The sequence below is a fragment of the Zalophus californianus genome, chromosome 13, assembly GCF_009762305.2.
Source record: "Zalophus californianus isolate mZalCal1 chromosome 13, mZalCal1.pri.v2, whole genome shotgun sequence".
Lineage (NCBI taxonomy): Eukaryota > Metazoa > Chordata > Mammalia > Carnivora > Otariidae > Zalophus > Zalophus californianus.
This window is the reverse complement of record NC_045607.1, coordinates 65,365,337-65,389,366: the sequence shown is the minus strand read 5'-3', so window position 1 is coordinate 65,389,366 and position 24,030 is coordinate 65,365,337. Positions and strand designations below refer to the sequence as shown.

Here is a 24,030-nt window from a genome sequence, read left to right as displayed (position 1 = left end):
CATGCTCTGTTGGGAATATAAATTGGTGAAGCTTCTATGGAAGACAGTATGAAAGACCCTCAAAAAATTAAATATTGAGTTACCATATGATCCAGTAATTTCACTACTGGGTATTTACCCCCCAAAAAACCCACAAAAACACTAATTCAAAAAGATACATGCACCCCTATATTTATTGCAGCATTATTTACAATAGCCAAAATATGGAAGCAACCTGTGTCCATCAATAGATGAATGGATAAGGAGGATGTGAGATACACACACACACACACATACACACACACACACTAGAATGATGGACCTAGAGGTCATTATGTTAAGTGAAATAAGTCATCAAAGAAAGACAAATACTATATTATTTCACTTATATGTGGAATTTAAAAAAACAAAACAAATAAATAAACAAAAAGCAGAAACAGACCCATAAATACAGACAACAAACTGATGTTTGCTGGGGGAAAGAATGGGGAGATGGGCAAAATGGGTGAAGGAGAGTAGGAGATACAGCCTTCCAGTTATGGAATGAATAAGTCACAACATAGGGAATATAGTCAATGGTACTGTAATAGTGTTGTATGGTGACAGATGGGAGCTACACTTGTGAGCATAGCATACAGTATAGAGTTGTTGAATCACTGTGTTGTACACCTGAAACTAATGTAACACTGTATGTCAACTATACTTGAAAGAAAGAAAGAAAGAGAGAGAGAGAGAACGAAGAAGAAGAGGAAGGAAGGAAGGAAAGAAGGAAGGAAGGAAGGAAGGAAGGAAGGAAGGGAGGAAGGAAGGAAGGAAAGAAAGAAAGGAAAGAAAGAAAGAAAGAAAGAAAGAAAGAAAGAAAGAAAGAAAGAAAGAAAGAAAGAAAGAAAGAAAGAAAGAAAGAAAGAAAGAAAGAAAGAAAGAAAGGGAGGGAGGGAGGGAGGGAGGGAGGAAGAAATTTCCTAATGTGAAGGAGCTATGAAGAGGAGAAGAGGCTATGGATAATTTCATATATATATGAATAAATATGTAATTTATATATATAAATACTGAAAGATAGAATCTGAAAGGAAAGACCAGCACATAAATAGCAGGACTGTCTTAGCCTGAGATTTTCTTGATATGAAGGCCTTGTGAAGATAATTATATTGGAAAGTGATTCCAGTGAGCAGGACTTAGGTTGGGACCAGAAGATTGAACAGGGAAAGAGGGAAAGACCCGGATGTGTCCTTGGGCTGGTCACTGCTGAGGCTCCATCCTGAGGAAAGCTCTGAGAAACTGTAGAATGCCCTGCTACCTCTTCTCCCTTAAGTACAGCAGTAAAGTGTGTTTATGCACTGGCCCTGTGCCCACTGACCAAGGTTGCACCATGGGCTCTTACTTCCCTCAGTTCCAGATTTGCCTGTATGTCAGATGACTAGTGAGATCCTGTGGGTGAAGAGGAGCCCCAGGGAGGAAAGTGAGACACACCAGCTACTGTCAAGTTCAGCCTACATTCCTCTCTAAACTGTGCCATTTGTTGATCATATCACTTTCAGTTAAGATCTTTATCGGGAGCAGCTTCTCAGTTCAAGGGTCAATTGCTCATAAAGCTATGAGCTGCCTAAAGAAAGCACAAATAATATGGACAGTAAGCTAAAATTAGAGCAAATGAGATGGCCTTTGCTGATAGCAGCTCCCCATTCCTTCCCTTTTTTTCAGGCCACCCTATATTTAGTACACTCTGTGTATCAGATGCTGCATTACGTACTTTACGAGGATTATATATCTTGTCTAATCCTCATGAGATGAGCATTATTGCTCTTCCCATTGAAGGGGGGTTGGCAGAAGTGGGTGTTGTTGATCAGCTATCTCAATGCATCTACATCTGCTGCCAAAAGAGTAAAAGTCTTAGATGTTTGATAAATATGAAGACAACAAGTAACTATCTTTGCTAAGGTTTGGTAAAAAGCCAAGCCACCCCTCCCCATCACTCTTTTCCACGCCTCTGATTCATTTTTCTTCTGAGTATATTATTTACTGGTTTATCTATTTGCTTCTTGTTGGTCTCCTGCCACTAGAACGTCAGCTCCATTGGATAGAGACTTCGTTTGTTTTGTGAGAACAGTGTCTGGAAATAGTAGGTAGTCAATAAATATTTACCATTGAATGAAAAAGGGAAAAATGAGCTTTCACTGGGTTGGGTGCCATGAAGTTTATTGTGTTTAAGAACTTTTTGATGAAGAGATGATATATACCCAGACAGGTAAGGTGCAAATTGCAAAGTCTCGGGGAGCAGGTGTAGATCTCAACTGGAAGCCCATGAAATGAGGAAATGCAAAAATGAGAATGAAAAAAGTTTGAATGGGATTCATTCACAATCACCCCATTATCAAATGTTTCTTTAGGTGTTTTATCTATTCCAATACATAATAGAGAACACAACAGTTGCAAACAGTGTGATAAAAATATATAGGAGCAAGCAAAGGGGAATCAGAAGCTGGAGAAATTTAGAAGAAACAGGCCTGAAGAAGGATCTCTATAGGATATTTGTAAGGGCCTGAACTTCTCTCCAAAGCTTCCATGTGAGTGATCTGTGGTATATGTTAGGGAAAAGGATTATAGAAAGTTTTACACTAGAAAGACCTGAAGGGAATTTGACTTTGTGGCCAAATTTTAAGAGTCAAAGATGGCAAAGCTAAGGTTTTCTGTGGATGTAGTTCATCCAGAAATGGAGAACAAGCTTTCCTAAAGAAAAAACACAACAAACAAACAATTACGTAAAAATTAGCTTCCTGGGCGCCTGGGTGGCTCAGTTGGTTAAGCGACTGCCTTCGGCTCAGGTCATGATCCAGGAGTCCCTGGATCGAGTCCCACATCAGGCTCCCTGCTCGGCAGAGAGTCTGCTTCTCCCTCTGACCCTCCCCCCTCTCATGTGCTCTCTCTCTCTCTCTCTCATTCTGTCTCAAATAAAAAAAAAAAATCTTTAATAAAAAAAAAAAAAATTAGCTTCCTGAGGGTGAATTTCCTGAAAGTGGTGAGGTCTTGAAAATCTGAGAGAAAAAAAGGAACAAAACAAATTCTCTTGGGCTTGGGGGATGTGGAGGGTGGAGGTGGATGTTAGGTGCCCAGCCGGTAGTTGAAGTGGAGCTCTTTGACCAGTGAATCACTTGTTTTCTTGGTCAAAGGTGAATTTGTCAGACCTCCAAAGGGTTCCAAGATCCTAAGGGTCCCAGTAAATATGTGCCCACTCCTCCTTCTTTGTGCTATAGAGAGAGACCAAGGACAGCTGCTCCAAGATGGTTCACTTTGGCAGGTAGATGATGCTGAGCAGAAAACAATCAAGGCCCAGAAGACTCAGGAAGAAACTTTGACCTCCCCTTCCGCACTCTGCCTAAAGGAAAGGGGAGAGCTGTCACCACAGATAACTATATCATGATATGAACTAGGTATGGTAGACAAGGAGCACAAACTAGCATGGCTGTTTTGATCAAAGTTCTCTCTATGTCCCATTGTTTCTGAGTGGTCTGGCAAACATTGGTTTGCCAAACACTTACTCTCTTTCATCTTTCTGTGAATTACTTTCCTTCCCTTTGAAGTCCCAGACCCCTACCCCCTTCTCCTTAGTTCAGGATGGCATATATAGCTAATTTTGCCTAACTGTCTTTGGACTCTCGTGTCTATATTTCCCCATACATATAGAACCAAATTTGATTTTCTCTCGTTAATCTGTCTCATGTTAATTTAACTCTTGGTCCAGTTAGCAGAACCTCGAATGGCAAAGGAAAACCTTTTCCTCCCCAGTAGTATCAAAGCCCCTCTCCCACAGTTGTCTGCAGGGCTACATTTCCTTGTCTATGGGAATGAGTATGGCTTAGGTCTGGAGGCTGGAATCAGAAGAGACATTCCTGATTCCTACACACCCATGTTTTTTTCCCTTCATTTGGTGGTGGAACTCTAGGGGACCAAATCCCAGGCTAGCATTTCTGGCCTTTCCTAAAACTCTCTGTGCTGTTCTAACAAATAATATCACTGTTATGTAAGTGATATAAGACAGTAACATGCTGCCTAGAGAAGTATATTTTGTGCTTTGATTTTTTTTCTTTTCTTTTAGCAAAAATTTGTTGTTCCCATCCATTTCTGCTAGGGCAGAAATAAAGTCCACTTAGCGAGGAGACCATTTTTAGCACAGTGTGGGTAGGCCTTGGCTTGCACAAATGAGACGCTCCAGCCTCTATGCTGACTCTCCCAAGATTTTCAGACAGGGCCCGGCCTCCCTAGTGCAGAATGACTGGTGATTACAAATTTTATAAAATCTCACTGGATCACATGGTTAGTAGAGTCCTGAGTTAGAGGTGAGTCTGGATTGAGGAAATACTTTTTGCCTGGTAGAAATTACATGCATCATTAAACAGATTATGAAGTCAGCATCATTTCTCCCAGCTACCTAGGCTGGAAAAATTAGGGTCCTCTGGAAATTTCTCTCTTTCCTTGATAGATAGAAGCAGTCACCAAATCCAACATTAGAACCAATCCCTCCCAGTGATTCTTTCCTTTCCATGCCCTGCCATCTCCATGGCATAGCTCATGGTCTGGGAGGCAGTGAGGAGGAAGGCATGGACTGAGAAAGATGTTCCAGATGTGCATTTTGGCTCTGTCATGTGACTTGGACAAGCTAAACTTTATGCCCCTCAAGTTACTCTTATAAAATGGGATTAATACTTCTTAATTTGCAGAGCTACTGTGAAGTTTAAATGAAATAACATCTATAGTAGTACAGGTGACTAAACAGTGTAGTCCCAATTATACATTTATATGTGACAATTAGCAAAAAAGAAATGTAGGGATAGTCACCAAAATGTTAATGTTTTTATATTGAGATGGTGGATTTAAGGGCTTGTTTTTTTAATTGTATCTTTGTGCTTTTCTATACTTTTTAAATTTCCACAATTTATTACTTTTGTAACTAAAAATAATAAATTGGAATTAAAATTCCACCAAACCTTTAAGAACCAACTGAGTTGATACTTCTTTTATTAAAACTTCCCAGCTCTTCCCATTGGCAGAGATCCTTCTCTGAGCAAGTTACAGAATCACTCTGAGACCTAGGTTGCTCACCTATAAAATGAGGACTGGGGGCACCCGGGTGACTCAGTCAGTTCATGATCTCGGGGTCATGAGATTGATCCCCGCCTCAGGCTCAGAGCGGAGTCTTCTTGAGATTTTTTCTCCCTCTCCCTCTGCCCCTCCCCCACTTGAGCTCTCTCTCTAAATAAATAAATAAGTAAATAAAATCTTTAAAAAAATAAAATAAAATAGGGGCACCTGGGTGGCTCAGTCATTAAGCATCTGCCTTCAGCTCAGGTCATGATCCCAGGGTCCTGGGATCGAGCCCCACATCAGGCTCTCTGCTCAGTGGGAAGCCTGCTTCTCCCTCTCCCACTCCCCCCGCTTGTGTTCACTCTCTCACTGTCTCTCTCTGTCAAATAAATAAATAAAATCTTTAAAAAAATAAAATAAAATAAAATAAGGACTAAAACCTTTAAATGAAAAATATATATACAGTATTATGCATATAGACTATATTATACATAAATATATTTTATATATTATATATTGATTATATATTTTATATATTCTCTCTATATAATATTCTATATATACATATAAATATAAATATAGATATCAATACTTGGGCTATAAGAAGTACTTGATAAATGCACTTTTCTTTTTCTGAATACCAGAAACAAACAAGCAAAAAAACAAAAAACTGTTAACTATGTGAATGACTGTGTTCTGATAAAATTTAATTTACAAAAAGTCAGTGGGCCGGATTTGGACTATAGGCCATAGTTTGCCAACTCCTGCCCTAAAAACTTGATTAGATTCGGGGTTTGATTTTCTGGCAAGCCTTCTTCATAGGCGGTGCTGTGTGTTCCCAGAGGAGGTACATGATGTCTGGTTGTCTCCTCTTCTGAAACTAGCATCACTCGTAATCAGTGCCTAGATCCAGGCTTTAATTATGAGTTGCAAAAATGGTGATATTCTAATTCTATCATTTTTCTTCCTTTATTCTAAAAAACAAAACAAAACAAACAAAACACCTAAACTACAGGACTGCACAGAACACTGAAATATAGTTAATACAGAAAAGGTGAAGTAAGTGCTTGATTCTTTCTCTTTATTTACCAGACTTTACATCCTACATCCTACAAGATGGACCAAAGACCTGGTTGGTTGTTTTCTGTGGTTTGTCTGGTTTTTGTTTTTGCGGGTTTTTTGGTGAGAGAATCATTATGAAACATGGATTTCAACATTTTTATTTGTTTCAATCCTTTGTAGTTATTATTCTTATCAGTGCTCAACATGGCGCAACTCTGGCCAATGGGACCTCTTCAAGTTCACTCCTGGGTTTTTTGGACAAGATCAACAAGACCCCAGCAGTCTTTGCTAGTGTCTGTGTTTTTCCAGAATGAAAAACTGCTTCAGACACAGAATGTGCCTTTTCTCAGAGGAGCCTGATTCCTTTTAGTGGAAAACCACATCTAGAGATTATAGATTAGACACCAAGAGTACTCTTTGTTACTAAATTTGTCATTATTTTTTTTTAAGATTTTATTTATTTATTTGACAGAGACACAGCAAGAGAGGGAACACAAGCAGGGGCAGTGGGTGAGGGAGAAGCAGGCTTCCCATGGAGCAGGGAGCATGATGTGGGGCTCGATCCCAGGACCCTGAGACCATGACCTGAGCTGAAGGCAGATGCTTAATGACTGAGCCACCCAGGCACCCCAGTTTGTCATTATTTCTAACCCTTTCTAGGGCAAAACTGGGGAACTCTTTTAAGTGAATATACTTCATGAGTCAAAGTTAGGATTATGTGAGTTTTACTTAATATCTTTTATTTTATATTTGGATTATTTTTCTCTGACACTGAATATCTTGATTCTTAACACATAGACTTTGTCCTCTGAGGTGTAAATATATTTGTTTCTTTCACTTTCGTTTTTTTCAGAGATTGCATCTTTTTTAATTCTCTGTGGTTTAACTTTGTTTTATAAATGTATAAAACATTTACATGGCTTCAAAGTCAAATTTACAATAGAAAATTCATTCAGGAAAGTCTTGAATCTATCCTTTTATTTATTTATTTATTTGAGAGAGAGAGAGAGTTGGGGGAGAGACAGACAGAAAGAGAGAGAGAATCTCAAGCATACTCAATGCTGAGCATGGAGCCTGACACGGGGCTTGATCTTAAGACCCTGAGATTATGACCTGAGGCTCATCATGAGAGGAGTGGAGGAAAAAGTCAGAAGGCACACAGACAGAATGTCCTGAATCTGAGCATCTCCAGGAAGGGCTTGGGATTTTCTGGCTTCATCCTAAGGGGCGTGCTTTCTTTGTCCACAAGTTTCAGTGTCTGATGACCGAAAGGAAACAGAGATTCTGAGCTGCTGAGAGCCTGTTTCCTGAAAACTACCACAGAGCAGCAGCTACTGGTCGGCTAGGTTGCTGACCCTTGACAAACCCCAGCACCCAAAAGGTATCCCCAAGTACACATATTCATTCACAGAAAACAAAAATGATTCATAAGGCCAAGTAACCAAGACTTTAAAGTTGAAGTGGTTTTTCCACCCTTGTCCCCATCTGATAAATTCCTAGTCATCCTTCCAATATGCCTTCTCTGTAGAGCGATGCTCTCTTTAGAGTTCTTCCCACCATAATTAGAAACAAGAATGATAACAATAATATTATTATTAACAACAGAAACTAACTTTTGTTGGTCACTGGGGGCCAAAGCAATGCCAAAACACTCTCCATGTCTTATCTCATTTAATTCTTACAATAACCCTTGGAGGAAGGTGCTGTCTTCATTTGATGGATTGGATGGTTGTAGGTTGGGGGAGAAAAAGGCCTGTGGCCTCCATCTCGGTGCCTTGCACACCTACTCTGTCCTAGCCCTTACTGCACCCAACTGGTCACCATCCATGTGCTCTGTCCCGCACAAGATTTTACGCACTGGCAAACTGAGAAGTTATCTTCTGGAACACAGTGCAGATTATATGAATGCTTATAGCCACATTGTGCCTGAATGTGGATCAGATAGACCAGGGACGCTCAGACATTGGTGAGGATCTGCTCAGAAGCCATTAGGCAACTAAGAACACCAGCCCACAGAGATACATTTCCAGCAAGAACAGGAGTGCTGTTTCAGATTTCACAGCATGTTACTTTAAAACAGTATGCAAACTTCACTCAGGACAAAGAACCACCGGAGTTAAGCAAGTGGTGATGAGAAAAGATTATCTAAGTTGGAACCAGAACCAAATACAAAGACAAGAGAATCCATGTCTTCTGAGAAAATTCACAGAAACCTTCAAAAGTCTCTGAAGAAAAACCTTTCACTGAGGAATATCCAAACAAGACTCTGAGCAAAGCACAACCTGAATCGGGCACCCGGGGAGACAGCAAAGGGAAAATGAATTATCCCTGCAAGAAACACAAATGTTTGGACAAGAAAATCAGTGCCTAATTGGTGAAGTGAACAGCCTATTGGATGAAGCAGGGCAAATCAAAGGAAAAGTGGTTGAAATTTCCAGACTCTAACAGATAGTCACAGAGAAGGTTTTACAACAAGAAGCTGAGATGGATGGCATTCACCAATTAGTCGTAGAAGTCCCTGAGGATTTCAAGGAGGGCGATGAAGAGCGGCTTGAGTGTGGGCGCTCTTCTTCCTGGCGATGTGCACCTTCTCCTTGCTCTTCTTCGATCGCTAGCACAGCTTGTCTAGGCAACGTCTGCGGCCGGCGCTGCCCGGTGCCCGGTTACTCCTGGCAGACGGTGAGCTGTCCGGGGTCTCCAGCATCAGAGTGCTTTGTGACCAGATGTTCCCCCAGGGCTGAGACAAACCCATGTACGCTCACAGAGGGTACACTCAAACCTGTGGTTTTAAGCTTATTTTGTAGCTGAAAAACAATGAAGTTGAAAAGAAAGGAGAAAACTAAACTCAAATGATTGTGCAAAAAAAAAAAAAAGTAACTGAAGTCTGAAATTGACATATGTAACCACCATTTTCCTGAGGGCTTAGATACTATATAGAAATAGAAATAGAAATGTGTGTATATGTATATATACAGAATATATATAACTCTTCTCTAAACTAGGTTCTATTCTTTAAGCAAACTCAGCTGTCCGAAACTCCAGTGTCCCTGTACTTGCGATACATTTAATATGCAGGAAAAATATTAACACAGCAGGGAAAAGTCCAAGTTAACAAATGGTGTCGCTATTATTTGTAGTACAATAGCCAGAAGTAAGCAAAGTATCAAGGATATTAAATTAATTTTCTTGGTCCCATCCATTGTAAAATGGCTTTTGCAACATCTTAATTTAGTAAGAATAAAAGAAATTTGGAGACCTGGGGCATTAGGCTACATTTCCTCTTTAGCCTCCTTGAGGCTCATGAATCCCTTTCGTACCACCTGTCCGCACCCAGCTTCCTCAACTAATCTTAATTCGAAAACCAGATTGGAGCTCCCACCACCGCCACAGCGCGGGAAACTGGGTCTTTAGGGATCGTCTAGAAACTGCAAATGCTTCCGGGCTGCTCTTTGCGCGCCCTCTGCTGGCCACACATGGAAGCAGGAGAAGTCGCCACAGAAAGGTAAAAAAGACAGGGTCATGTAAGGAAGTATTCAGGGTGATTGTAGAAGAAAAAAAATTAAATAGGAACCCCCCAATGACGCAACAACAAAACACACAACCCAATTCAAAAATGGGCAAAGGATTTAGAAAGCCACGTCTCCAAAGACATATAAATGGCCAACAAGCACATAAAAAATGTCCAACATCACTAAAAACTAGGGAAATACAATCAAAACTCCAATGAGATAATAACCTCACACCCATCAGAATGGCTACTACAAAAGCAAAGCAAAACAAAACAAAACAAACAACCACTCAGAAAATAACAAGTCAGACAAGATGTGGAGAAACTGGAACCCTTGCACGAATGTAAAATGGTGCGGCTGCTATAGGAAAGAGTAAGGGTGCCCGGACTATGGGGCTTGGAGAGCTCCAGGCTGGCGAATACATCAATGATGTGTGAGAGGGTGGTGCACCCAGAGAGGGCATGGAAGCTCCAAGCTCCTTCCCACACACCGCTTCCTATGCATCTCTTCTTCCTGGCTGTTCCAGAGCTGTATTCTTTATAAGAAACCAGTAATAGAGAGTCAAGCACTTTCCCTGAGTTCTGTGAGCCATTCCAGCAAATTATCCAACCTGAGGGAGGGGGGTGTACAAACCCCTGATTTCATGGCCAGTTGGTCAGAAGCACAGGATGTGGGATTGGCATCTAAAGTGGGGGAAGTCTTAGGGGACTGAGTCCCTCACCTGCGGGGTCTGCTCTATAGCTCCAGGCAGTTAGAATTGAATTGTAGGACACCTGGTTGGTGTCCAGAGAGAATTCCTTGATATGAGATTAAAAACAAAACAAAACAAAAAAAAACCCACACATTTGATGTCAGAAGTGTTCTGTATATAGAGGAAATAAATTTTAATATCCAAAAGAATTAAAAACAGGGTCTGTACACACATCTGTACACCATGCTTATAGCAGAATTATTCATAAATAGCCAACTGTCCATTGACAGATGAATGGATAAGCCGAATGTGGTATATCCATCCATATGATGAAATATTATTCAGCCTTCAAAAGGAAGAAAATTCTAACATCTGCTACAAGGATGAACCTTGAGGACATTACCCTAAGGCAGGCAGGCACAGAAGGACAAACGCTGTACAATCGCACTTAGATATCTAGAGTAGTCATATGCATAGAGACAGACACTAAAACGATGGCTGCCAGGGGCTGTTTCATGGGTGCAGAGTTTCTTTTGCAAAATGAAAGTGTTCTAGAGATTGCTTGCACCACAATCTGAATATACTCAACACTATGGAACTATATACTTAGAAATGGTTAAGATAGTAAATTTTATGTTCTGTGTGTTTTACAATTAAAACTAAATTTTTTAAAAAAAGATTTTATTTACTTATTTGACAGAGAGATATAGAGCACAAGTAGGCAGAGTGGCAGGCAGAGGGAGAGGGAGAAGCAGGCTCTCTGCTGAGCATGGAGCCAGACATGGAGCTGGATCCCAGGACCCCGGGATCATGACCTGAGCCGAAGGCAGCCGCTTAACCGACTGAGCCACCCAGGTGCCCCAAAACTAAATTTTTTTAAAAGGTAATTTGAAACAATGCATCAATATAATCATTCCTTCATTAGCTGCTCTGTCCCACATCTGGCTCAGCTTCTAGAAACTTAGAAAGTGAGACCTAGCAAGGATTTGGAGATCCAGTTCAACTTTAAGATTAAAACAATGGAGGCCACAATGGCAAGGTAACCTGTGAGTGTGTCAGGTGGTTAGAGGTGGAGGTGGGATTAGAAGGGCTCCTGTCTCCCAGACTGGGGCCTCACCCTGCACCACAGCCCCAACAGGGATGGCCCACTGCTTTACTTTAAGTAGGCTCCACACCCAACGTGGGGCTTGAACTCAGGAGTTCAAGAGTCGCGTGCTCTTCCAACTGAGCCAGCCAGGTACACCAGCCCATTTCTTGATGGAAATGAAAATAATAATGTTCATCCATTCAGGGCTCATTCCCACACAGGGAATGAGTTCTGGGAGGTCAGATGAGCCTATGAAAAAATGTACCTTTGGTTAAAATCCAAGTGATCTGAATTTCAAAAACCCCCTGAACAAACCTGGGGATATGAGGAGAAAAATATGAGCTACTTAAATGTGAATAGGGCACATGGAGGTTTTTTCCCAATTGAGTTATTTTGTAATATTTTCCAGCATGAGCCTTAAAAGGAATATCACCCTTCAGACAGAGTCTTTCTGCCTATCTACAATAATATCACAGTATGAGACCTGCATATAAATTATTTATTTTACTTTGATGATTGGGAAAAGATACCAACATATATGATCAAATCAGAGCTAACAAATAACTTACAGTTAATTGGCTAATTTTATTTTATTTTATTTTAAAGATTTTATTTATTTATTTGAGAGAGAGAGAATGAGAGCACAAGAGGGAAGAGGGTCAGAGGGAGAAGCAGACTCCCCGCTGAGCAGGGAGCCTGATGCGGGACTCAATCCCAGGACTCCGGGATCATGACCGGAGCCGAAGGCAGTGGCTCAACCAACTGCACCACCCAGGCACCCAAATTGGCTAATTTTATTAAAATAAAGACATGTTTGTTTAAATTGGAAAAGAAAATTGTTCTCACTGGCGCTTCGCTTTGGCTGGGATCCTTGAAGGCCAAGGTGCTGATGATAATCACTCTCACACCATCAGCCGTTTCCATCCTCTTAAACGCACCTGGTACTGGCAAACAAAGCTCAGAGATGTGGCTGGGTGACCAAACGGTCAGTGCTCTGCCCGCACTCGGTTACCATCCCTTTAATCAATGGTCTCCTCTGAAAGATTCACTTTCAGATGGTAAGGCTTTGCCCAAATACGCTTCTCGGGGCTGAGGATGGCTCACTGTGCAGTAACGTGTGAGGTAGGTTCTCTTCGCAGTTGGCAGACATTCCTGTTGTGCTTTAACCAGGGGGCTGAGTGTTGTCGGTGACCAGAACGTCTGGCTTCACATTCCTACAGCGGGGAGTGCCCCCCACCCCCATGTTCCCAGTCTGCAATCCTGCCTCAGATTCTAACTCTTCAAATCCAGAGGAATGTTTTCTTCATCCACAGGTTGTTTAGGGTTTAATTGGCCACTCAGAGTTAAAAAGGAGTATCTCAAGCCCCCTGCCATGCTGAAAGGAGGGAAAAAAAAGTGAAAATAAATAAACTCATAGGTAGTACCACCAGGTCTGTATAAAATATATATCTTTATAGATCTAGCCAGCTTAATTTGAAGGGAGTGATCGAGACCCCTGTTTTTCTCTTAGCTTGTGGATTACTTGATGAGAATTACCCCCTTATTTAGAAATCTTTTGGGGCAGAAAAAGAATAGATCAAATTCAATACAAAACTTTGGAGAGAAAATAAATATTTGTTTATTATTGAATAAACTATACTATTATCCTAAGACAGTGTCCCGTGTCTAGGACCCCAAAATGCCTTTCAAAAGTATCTCAGCCCCTCCTCCCAATATCCTGAATGTATGGTGCTTTGACGGAGCAGGACGTCAGTAAGGCCCACTTCGCAAAATGAAGGCAAACAACTTAGGAACCTTTTTTTTTTTTTTTTTGGTGAGAAAGACACACAAAATAAACTCAGATCTCAGCCCCTTGAATTTTCATCATACACATCCCCATGATCCACGGAGCATGTCATAAAAACAGATGAACTGAGTGATTTAAGTAAAATTATCTTAGAAACTAAAATGTCAAAATACCTCCCGTTCTTTCACTTGTAACAGATTAATCACACTTTTTAAAATTCATATTTTACTAAAATCAGTTCATTTAGAAATCCCACTTACCAAATATTTAACCCTACAAAGTTTAACACAGAGAAAATGTAGTCTCCACCAACTAACATTCCAATGTAGGCAATGGAAACATTCTGCAGAAAAAGAAAGAGGATTAGTCTTTTTAAAAGGGAAGGATTTAGGGGGAAAATATATATATATGGTAAAATCTGAAACTAAATATTTTAGTTACTTTGCCCAAAGACTTGTACACAGTAGCTGTTCACAGAATGTTGAATGAATGAATAAAAAACCGTTACATGTGGCTTTATATGGCATGGTAATTACAGAACACTACATCATTCATGCCCCTTACAGCTAACACACAGGAAAAAAGTTGTAAGAGTTGAGTTGTAATCAGCTTTCCAGATCCCAGCTCTCTACCACCACTGGGTAGTGAATTTTAATCATACTGACCCTAAATTTACATGGATTAGACATCCAGCAAATTCCAAGCAGTGCCCTGCCCTGTGTATTCTAGGAGGGTCTGCGTAGCCAACAGACAAGCCTCCTGTTAGAGCAGGCAGTCTTCCTCACTCACTCTATTTGTGTGATTGGAAAAACAACGCAAGGGACAGAGCACGGAACACCCCAGACTCCTCTCCATTGTTGTGTGTGTTCAAACGCACAGACACAAAACATATCTACACACAATCCATGAGTTTAGTACCTTATAACTGAGCATATATCTAAATTAAAAACAGTTCTTCACAAGGATTCCATTTCTTAGTCAACGGGTTCTCCCAGAAAACCAAGGTGTACAAACAAGGTACTGAACAAGGTATCTTGTGAGTGCAAAATTTGGAATATTTTTCTGCTTTTTTTACTTCATTTTCCCAGACCATCCCCTCCTACTGCCCCCAAATTAAAGGTCATAATTTGTCTCTCCTTGTTTAAATTAGCAAGCCCTCCCTCGGTTTCATGGATTGGGGTTGAGAAGATCTAAGAAGAGATCACTCAGGTACAGCTGAAAAGGTCACAAGCCTCCATGCTTCCTATACCACCCGTTACAACAATAAAATCGAACTCTGCTTCTCCCGTGAAGACTGGATTCACTGCCAATTCCCCATTTCCCAAGGCTTCACCCACTTACCTTGATGGCTCCAACCACTGCTGTTGTGAGGGCTGAATTGTAATAGCTGCACAAAACTGTGGAGTACATCAACAGAAACCTGGGGCAAAGGAAGGAAACACTTGGATGTGTGCCTGACTGTGCCGGGTATAACAGATTAAGAAGGGTCTGTGCATCCCAATGTTTATAGCAGCAATGTCCACAATAGCCAAACTGTGGAAAGAGCCAAGATGTCCATCGACAGATGAATGGATAAAGAAGATGTGGTATATATACACAATGGAATATTATGCAGCCATCAAAAGGAATGAGATCTTGCCATTTGCAACGACGTGGATGGAACTGGAGGGTGTTATGCTTAGTGAAATAAGTCAATCAGCGAAAGACATGTATCATATGACCTCACTGATATGAGGAATTCTTAATCTCAGGAACAAACTGAGGGTTGCTGGAGTGGTGGGGGGTGGGAGGGATGGGGTGGCTGGGTGATAGACATTGGGGAGGGTATGTGCTACGGTGAGCGCTGTGAATTGTGCAAGACTGTTGAATCACAGATCTGTACTTCTGAAACAAATAACGCAACATATTTTAAGAAAAAAGAAAAAGAAGAAGATAGCAGGAGAGGAAGAATGAAGGGGAGTAAGTCAGAGGGGGAGACGAACCAGGAGAGATGATGGACTCTGAAAAACAAACTGAGGGTTCTAGAGGGGAGGAGGGTAGGGGGATGGGTTAGCCTGGTGATGGGTATTAAAGAGGGCACATTCTGCATGGAGCACTGGGTGTTATGAACAAACAATGAATCATGGAACACTACACCAAAACAAATGATGTAATATATGGTGATTAACATAACAATAAAAAAGTTAAAAAAAATTTAAAAAAAAGAAGGGTCTGTGCATGACCCACCCACAAGTACTTTAAACAAATAAAAAAGAAAAACATCCCATAAAGATTTTATAACCTACATCTTAAAACATCTTTATAACTCCAACTTTCTGCAGGAAAATGGTCCAATCGAGCATTAGCCAAACTTCCTACCTTAGGAAGTTTGTTCTGTCTGTGCATTTCCCATTATGTTTCCATGTAAAGGGAGTAAGGATGGGGAGATTTTTATTTAATGGTCTGAAATCTTTTTAGAGCTACAGTGGTCTTTAATCCTCTGTGTGCATCAGAAACACCGGGCACATTTTTGGGGTAGCTGGGTGGCTCAGTTGGTTAAGCGACTGCCTTCGGCTCAGGTCATGATCCTGGAGTCCCGGGATCGAGCCCCACATCGGGCTCCCTGCTCAGTGGGGAGTCTGCTTCTCCCTCTGCCCTTCACCCCACTCATGCTCTAATAAATAAATAAAATCTTAAAAAAAAAAAAAAGAATCACCGGGCATATTTTTAACACATGATGCCTGACAGAAGTTCTCCCTCATTGGGTTTGAGATGGGGCCCTTGGCTGTGGGCAGCAGCAAAGCTCCACAGATGTGACACTACCAGGCAGGCAGCTGAGAACCCCTGGTGGTTAGAAGGGAAAATCAGCGAGGGACTGCAGGCTTTGGACAAAAGAGACTGAAATTAATGGATTCCACAGCAATCAGACAACAAAAAGAAAAGGCGTCCAAGTTGATAAGGAAGAAGTCAGACTTTCACTATTTGCAGATGACATGATACTATATATAGAAGACTTGAAAGACTTCACCAAAAAACTGCTAGGACTGATAAGTGAATTCAGTAAAGCTGCAGGATACAAGATCAACATACAGAACTATCTGTTGCATTCCTATACACTAATAATGAAGGAGCAGAAAGAGAAATTACAACAACCCCATTTACACAACTGCACCGAAAATAATAAGATACATAAGAATTAACTTAACCAAAGAGGTGAAAGACCTGTACTCAGAAAACAATAAAAAAAAAAAATTGAAGATGACACAAAGAAATGGAAAGACATTCCATGCTCATGCACTGGAAGAACAAATGTTAAAATATCCATACACTATATGCTGGCTAACTGAACATAATAAAAAAATAATATAAATAAATAAAATAAAAAATGTCCATACAAAGCAATCTACATATTTAATGTAATCCCTATAAAAATACCAACAGCATTTTTGACAGAACTAGAACAAACAATCCTAAAATTTGTATGGGACCACAAAAGACTCCAAATAGCCAAAGCAATCCTATAAAGCTGGAGGTATCACAATTCTAGACTTCAGATTATAATTACCAAGCTGTAGTAATCAAAACAGTATGGTACTGGCACAAAAATAGACATATAGACCAATAAACAATAGAAAACCCAGAAATAAACCCACAATTATATGGTCAATTAATTGTTGATAAAGGAGGCAAGAATATTCAATGGGAAAGACAGTCTCTTCAACAAATGGTGCTGGGAAAAATAGACAGCAATGTGCAAAAGAATGAAACTGGACCATTTTCTTTCACCATACACATTAATATTCAAGATGAATTAAGGACCTAAATGTGAGACTTGAAACCATAAAAATCCTAGAAGAGAACACAAGCAGTAATTTCTTTGACATTGGCCATAACCACATCTTTCCAGATAGGTCTCCTGAGACAAGGGAAATAAAAGCAAAAATAAACTATTGGGACTACATCAAAATTAAAAGCTTCTGCACAGCAAAGGAAATAATCAACAAAACTAAAAGGCAACCTACTGAATGGGAGAAGGTATTTGCAAATGATAGATCTGATCAAGGGTTAGTCTCCAAAATCTATAGAGAACTTACAAAACTCAACACCCAAAAAGCAAATAATCCAATTTAAAAAATGGGCAGAAAACATGAACAGACTTTTCTCCAAAGAAGACATCCAGATGGCCAATGGATACATGAAAAGATGCTCAACATCACTCGGCATCAGGGAAATGCAAATCAAAACCACATGAGCGGACAGAATGGCTAAAATCCAAAACACAAGATACAACAAGTGTTGACAAGGATGTGGAGGAAAAGAAATACTCGTGCACTATGGGTGGGAATGCAAACTGGTACAGCCACTGTGGAAAACAGTATGGAGGTTCCTGACAAAGTTAAAAATAGAACCACCCTATGATCCAATAATCAAACTACTGGGTATGTACCCATCAAATATAGAAACACTAATTCAAAGGGATACATGCACCCCTATGTTTACAGAAGCATTATTTACAATAGCCAAACTATGGAAGCAGCCCAAGGGTCCAACCACTGATAAACAGATAAAGAAGAGGTGGTGTATATGCACAATGTAATATTACAAAGCCATAAAAATGAATGAAATCTTGCCATTTGCAACAACATGAATGGAGCTATAGAGTATATATATAGAGTATTATACTCTATAATGCCAAGTGAAATAAGTCAGTTAGAGAAAGACAAATACCATTTTATCTCACTCATATGTGGAATTTAAAAAACAAAACAAGTGAGCAAAGGGGGGAAAAGGGAGAAACAAACCAAGAAACAGCCTCTTAACAAAAGAGAACAAACTGATGGTGACCAGAGGGGAGGTGGGTGTGGGGATGGATGAAATAGGTGCTGGGGATTAAAGAGAAAGGAAAGGAGAAAGAAATTAATGGATTCCACATACCAACAACACCCCTATCTATGCCCTATGACCAGTTAATTCACTATATTGACACTTACTGTTAAGAAAATGACTACAGAATTGTGACCAAGCACCAGTCCAAAAAAAAAAAAATATATATATATATATATACATAGAGAGAGAGAGAGAGAGAGAGAGAGAATACAGAATCCAATCAGAAGAAATATGTTCATTCCAATCAAGAAGTGAAGAAAATTAGCTGCAATCTAAGCGGGGTGCAAAATTCTATCCACCCAAAAAGATACAGAGAGATCATAAGGTGTGTTGGATTTTAAAGCTAAATCCCAGTTAGGAGGCATAAGCCTGGATCCCCCATGGGCAGAACAGAGGGAATCAGACTCTTAAGAAAGAGCTCTGCCCGCGTCCCTGTGTGTTAGTCTCTTCCTGCAGAAATTCAGTGCCCAGGCCCTGGTCCAGGCCAGAATCTCTATTAATAAGAGAATCCAGATCACAAATCAACACAGTAACCACTTTCAGCCTGAGTATGTTTCTTACCAGGGATGGTAAAGAAAAAATCTTAGCAATCAAGCACACCACGCTTTTATGTTAAGGAATAAAAGCAATTATAAACTTAAATTCTGTAATCTTCAGAATAACACGCATCTCTGTTATTAAAGTAATCACAACCATTTGACAAGTTAGAGGACCCAACATCTTGGCCTCTGTGGTTTGAAACTGAAATGTGCAATGGGATTAGACTTGCAATTTTCATTTGTAAGAAGTAAGAAAATCCATGTCAGTCTGAACACAGTATTTGATGTTTAAAGGAAGCTGATTTACCACATTTCTAAGTTTGGTTTACTAAATTGCAAAGAATTGCTTTGGTGTGTGAAGCAACCTGGCTCATAAGCTTTGCAGAGAGCCTCACTAGGGCTTGGAGTAGCTGGAGAAAAATCAGGTGAATCAATCTGTAAATGCAGTTTAAAAAGCTTAAATTTTTTTTTTAATCCACTGAGTGGTAAAAGAAACCAACTTACAGTAAAGTGTTTAGGAGATTTTAATCAGCTAACCTTGAGTTAATAAGCCACTAATCAAATAATTAAATGTTATGTTAGTACAAAAATTACTAGCTTTATAAATAGAGCAACAGTATTTATAAATTGAACCTAAAGCCTTAAAAAAAAATCTAAGGTTTTTAATGTTTATAATTTTAATAAATTCAACATGAATTCAGAGCCCCAGGAACTATAAATAATCCTATTCATGCATAAAATAAAAAGATTAAAAAACTCAACGTGATGTTACTGAGTGCCTACTCTGTTTGGCCCAGATAGTAAGAGTAGATAACCCACAGCATCGGCCGCGGAGGAGGTGAGTCTAATAAAATACTAGAGATTACAGCACAGGGGAGGGGTCTAACCCAACTTAGCAGACATAGAAAAGTTTCCTGCAGACTTCCTAAATGAATGTAGCCTTAAACCCAAGGCAATCATGGATATTATTTTTATTCTTGTTTAAAAATTCCTAGTCCAGGGTTCCAATCATGCAACGTTTTCTCCAACCCACCTTTTAGTGAAACCACCTCCACCTGCATTCAGAATTGGCTGATACCTTGGATCCATCCACCATGAGTGTGGGCAAGTAGGACACACACTCACCAGCTGGGCTGAGGACAGGAGAAGCCCCCCTCTCTGAGGCCTGGGGGTGTCTGAAATAGCCACTGTCCTAAGGAGGGCCTCTAGACAAAAAGGCAGCACTTCTTAGTATAACCACTAGGTGTCGCCAGAGAGGGTAAATATAAAACCACAAGGATCAAAGTAGTGTATTACAATTTTCTAAGAAGCAATCTATTTCTATATGCAAATAGGCACCTATGTAGTCCTCTGGCTAAGACGACCAAGGTTCTAAACTAAAAGAACCTCCATTAACTCAGTACAAAGGAAACCATACCATTTTTAACATTAAAAATGTCCACCTCTGCATGACAGTAGTTTTGATTTTAGCATCTGTGGATTAATAAAATGCAAAGATATTTAATAGTAGCTTCTTGCCATTCTGCATTTTTAAATCAGATATCACCTATGTATGCTTGAAAAATAATAACACATACATGGATTCACATTCAGACAACAGATACCAGCAGCATGCTTGGGTTTATAGATCCCCAAGAGACGGACATGCTCACATAGAAATCCCTGGAACAGAACTCCTGCTCCAAGGTGCTTACTGTTTCTGAAAATGACACAAAAAACCGATTTACCCAAGGTTGTTTGACACACTCATGGCAGTCACAAATAGAACTCAAATGACCTCATTTACAACTTGTGCTGGTTATCATTCCGTGAAGGAGCATTTACATAAGCTCAACACAAATATTCAAATAATAACAGGCCACGTTTACATTCCTTCCACCAACTATAGTGGTGCCCTGGCATAGTAATCTAATTCCGGATTTCAAAGAATTTCAAGTAATCTCATCTCACCCATCTCTAGTAAGAACACACTGCTATCCAAGACCTCAGTGGTGGGCCAGGGATGCCTAAGTCATACCATATATATGGTCCATCCTCCCAGAGCACCAATTTTACATTAAGATTTGGTTTATTGGGAATGTGGGAATATCTGCACTCTTTAAAGTCCTGTCGTTCCTTGCCCTAGCTATATCCGCAGAATCCTGTTTTCTCTCATGCACTACATCCCGGCAGTATCAGTGAAAGTTCAAGGAATAGAAATTCTTTTATCCTGTGGTTAAAAAATATTTGGTACTTTCATGTTTTTATTAAGGAATATATTACTGCTTCAGTGGGATCAAAGGGTCTGCTACTGGGGCAGAAACAGATTAGAATCATCACCTCCAAAGATTGAGGGCTGGTGCCTGCTGCTGGTATGAATGAACCAGAGCCCGTAATTTTTCAGCAAGATTAAAAATACCTGCAAAGCAAGGTTTTTATTTTACTTTTTTAAAGATTTATTTATTTGAGAGAGAGAGAGAGAGAGAGAGAGAGAGAGAGAGTGTGTGTGTGTGTGTGTGTGTGCACGCACGCATACAAGTGGAGGGAGGAGCAGAGGGAAAGAATCCTCAGACTCCCCGCTGAGCACCGAGCCCTGCAGGGATTGATCTCATGACCCTGAGATCATGACCTGAGCAGAAATCAAGAGCCAGACACTTCACTGACTGAGCCACCCAGGTGCCCCAGCTTTTTAAAATCTAGCCTGTCAACTTAAATTTCAGTCTATATTTTGCTTTTGCCTGCATTAAATTATCTTACCTTCCACAATCCAGTCTACCTTCCTGACATAATTAAACTCATCATATGCTTTATTTACAAACTCCTGATTAGAAATAGCATTTCTGAAAGCTGAGTCCACCCTAACTCAAAAGAAAACTAAAAGTCTGCCCTTTTTCACCATTCCATTCACTTAACATACATTTTTAAAGTGTTAAAATTTTGTAGTTATATATTTAACATGGGACAGGGGTTTGGTGGTTAGAAAACGCAAGTTTGAAATGCAAACTTGAAAGAGTCAAAGTAAATAAGAAGCTGAGCATCAGAGTCCTCTGGAGTCAAGGGTTGGGATGCATATGTGTGAGCCCTGAGTCATTCCTTGAGGAAGGACCGAAGAAAAGGGACAGACGAGCCCCATACCAGTTGTTCTGAAAACTGAGAATGTGCTCAGAAGCTTACAATGGCTTCTCTTACTATGAAGAAATAAATGACCCAATCCTTTGAGTGAAACTTCAAGAAAGGATTCTGAAAAAGCCACCCTGCCGAAATTGAAGCTTCCTTCCAGAGCAGTTTCAGGATTCAAATATGACCACTGAAGGTAAAGTACAGTTGACCCTTGAATGACGCAGGGGCTAGGGGTGCCGAACCCCTGCCCAGTCAAAAATCCAGAGAGAACTTTTGATTTCCCAAAAACTTAACTGCTGATAGCCTACTGTAGACCAGAAGCCTTACTGAGAACATAGACAGGTAATTAACACATATTTTGTATATTATATGCATTATATACTATATTCTAATAATAAAGTAAGCTAGAGACAAGAAAATGTTATTGAGAAAATCATAAGAGAAAATGCACTTACAGAGCTGTAGGTATTTTTTGAAAAAAATCCACACATAAATGGACCCACACAGTTCAAACATGTGTTGTTCAAGAGTCAACTATATATGTTATACAAGAAAAATGGTTGAAGCCATGGACTATTTGTAGTACCAATTCTGCCTGGAGTGAAAGGAGGTGAGCCCAAAACACATGGACCTCAAGAAATAGAAATATTAACAATAACAACCACACTTAACATTACTGAGCATTTGCCCTGTGTCCAGCATGCACTAAGTGCTCACCACTATTAGCTCATTCAAGCCATATAACCCCATCCTATGAATCAGATACTTTATTTCATCGTTAAAGATCCCATTTTAAAAATAAGGACATTGAGGCTCAGAATGGTTAGCTAACTTGTCCATGGACCCAGAGCTAATAAGTGGCAGAGCCAGGATTCAAATCCAGGCCATCTGATTCCAGAGTTCAGACACCTAGCTGTTGGAAGGGTGCCATGATTTTAGTGTCCTCAAAGACCCACTTTACAAACAGACCTACATAATTTTCATCTTTAAATTTGGATAAAACCTGAAATCTTAAAGATTCCATCATTTTTTTACTGATTTATTTATAATTGCTATGCCTTTATGGCATTTTCATTTGCAAAGGGACTACTAATGACATATTAAGCACTTTTATCAAGAGTATTTGTTTTCTAAGAAGCACATTATTAAGTGGCAGGGAAAAAAATGTATGGAATTATATACAGATGGGGTCAAGCCTCCCAGAGAGTGGAGGCTCCCATGTAGGCCCCACCCACCACATCATCCTGAGGACAGAGACTTCGCAGGGTTTAGTTCTTGATTTCCTTTAAGGAGTGATTAAGCAGGATAGTGCAAGTAAAACAAACAAGCAAACAAAAATAGAAACAGTATCTCATCAAGTTTACAGTGAAATGAGAACAGACTTTGAAACTTGGCTCTGTCGTCCATAGGTGAATCTGGGCTTCGTCACAGAAAGGTGCTAGTCTGAGTTTGTGTGATATGGATTGAATTTTTTTTTTAATCAGAGAGAAAAGAAAAGATGGTTTGACAAAGGGTGACTCACAAACACAGCTTAGATTTTTTTCAAAGTAAAATGCGTGACAACAACTGAGAAAACTACAAATATTTCACTTAAGCTTCTGACAATGGCTGCCTAAGGGCCCTACGGGACCTTCCTGTGCCAGGAAAGGACACACTACTTGAGAGATTGTTGGTCTTGAAAGAGGCACAAGAGGTCGCCCAAACTCTCCTCCTTTAAAAAAGGAGGTCCTGGAAACAGAGTGAAAGAATTAGGACCAGGCAGGAGTCAGAGCAGCAGGACAGTTGGAAGAGAACACGGGTGCCTAAGGGTAGAGACCTTAGCAGAAGAGCACTGTCTAGAAACTGAGCCTTGAACCAAACCCCAGGTTGGGAGGGACACTTTAGCCCACTGAGCCTAGACCCGTGAAAATGCCTGTAGTAGTCCAGGTCAAGGGCAATACCTGGCTACCAGCAGGAGCAAAAACAATCCGTCCCTACAGAAAAGTTTCTCAGATTTGCAATTTGAGAACTGGCAATCAGCCCACAGCACTTAGATTAAGCAATATGCTCACAACCACAGGTCACCAACTACACACAGTTTGACAGTCACAAACTATATACACATTTAGATTCTTCAATACTTCAGATATTGAAATCATTAGATACAGAATACAGCATAGCTATGTGCATAACATTTAAAGAAATGAAAGTTACTACAATCACAAAGATCACCAATGAGAGGATACTAGGAATGAACAGTAAGTTTGAAAACAAAAAAACTGTGAAACTTTTACAAATAAAATATAAAATTGTTAAAATCAAAAAGCCCTGGGGCACCTGGGTGGCTCAGTCAG

The 24,030-nt window shown here is 40.1% G+C and overlaps 1 protein-coding gene and 1 pseudogene across 2 annotated transcripts in view; one reads left to right on the top strand and one right to left on the bottom strand.

Annotated features, from left to right (window-relative positions):
• Positions 1–7,946: 7,946 nt before the first annotated feature.
• Positions 7,947–8,928, top strand: LOC113934100 (annotated as a pseudogene).
• Positions 8,929–12,120: 3,192 nt separating this feature from the next.
• SLC35D2 (solute carrier family 35 member D2) overlaps positions 12,121–24,030 on the bottom strand; it is a 50,473-nt gene continuing 38,563 nt past the window's right edge. For both annotated transcript variants that reach the window (XM_027616623.2, XM_027616624.2), the window contains exons 10-12: positions 14,535–14,613; positions 13,454–13,536; positions 12,121–12,782 (exon numbers count right to left, since the gene is read on the bottom strand). In XM_027616623.2, coding sequence (XP_027472424.1) covers positions 12,680–12,782; positions 13,454–13,536; positions 14,535–14,613 — 265 coding nt within the window. In that variant the 3' untranslated portion in view covers positions 12,121–12,679. The remainder of the gene's footprint in view (positions 12,783–13,453; positions 13,537–14,534; positions 14,614–24,030) is intronic.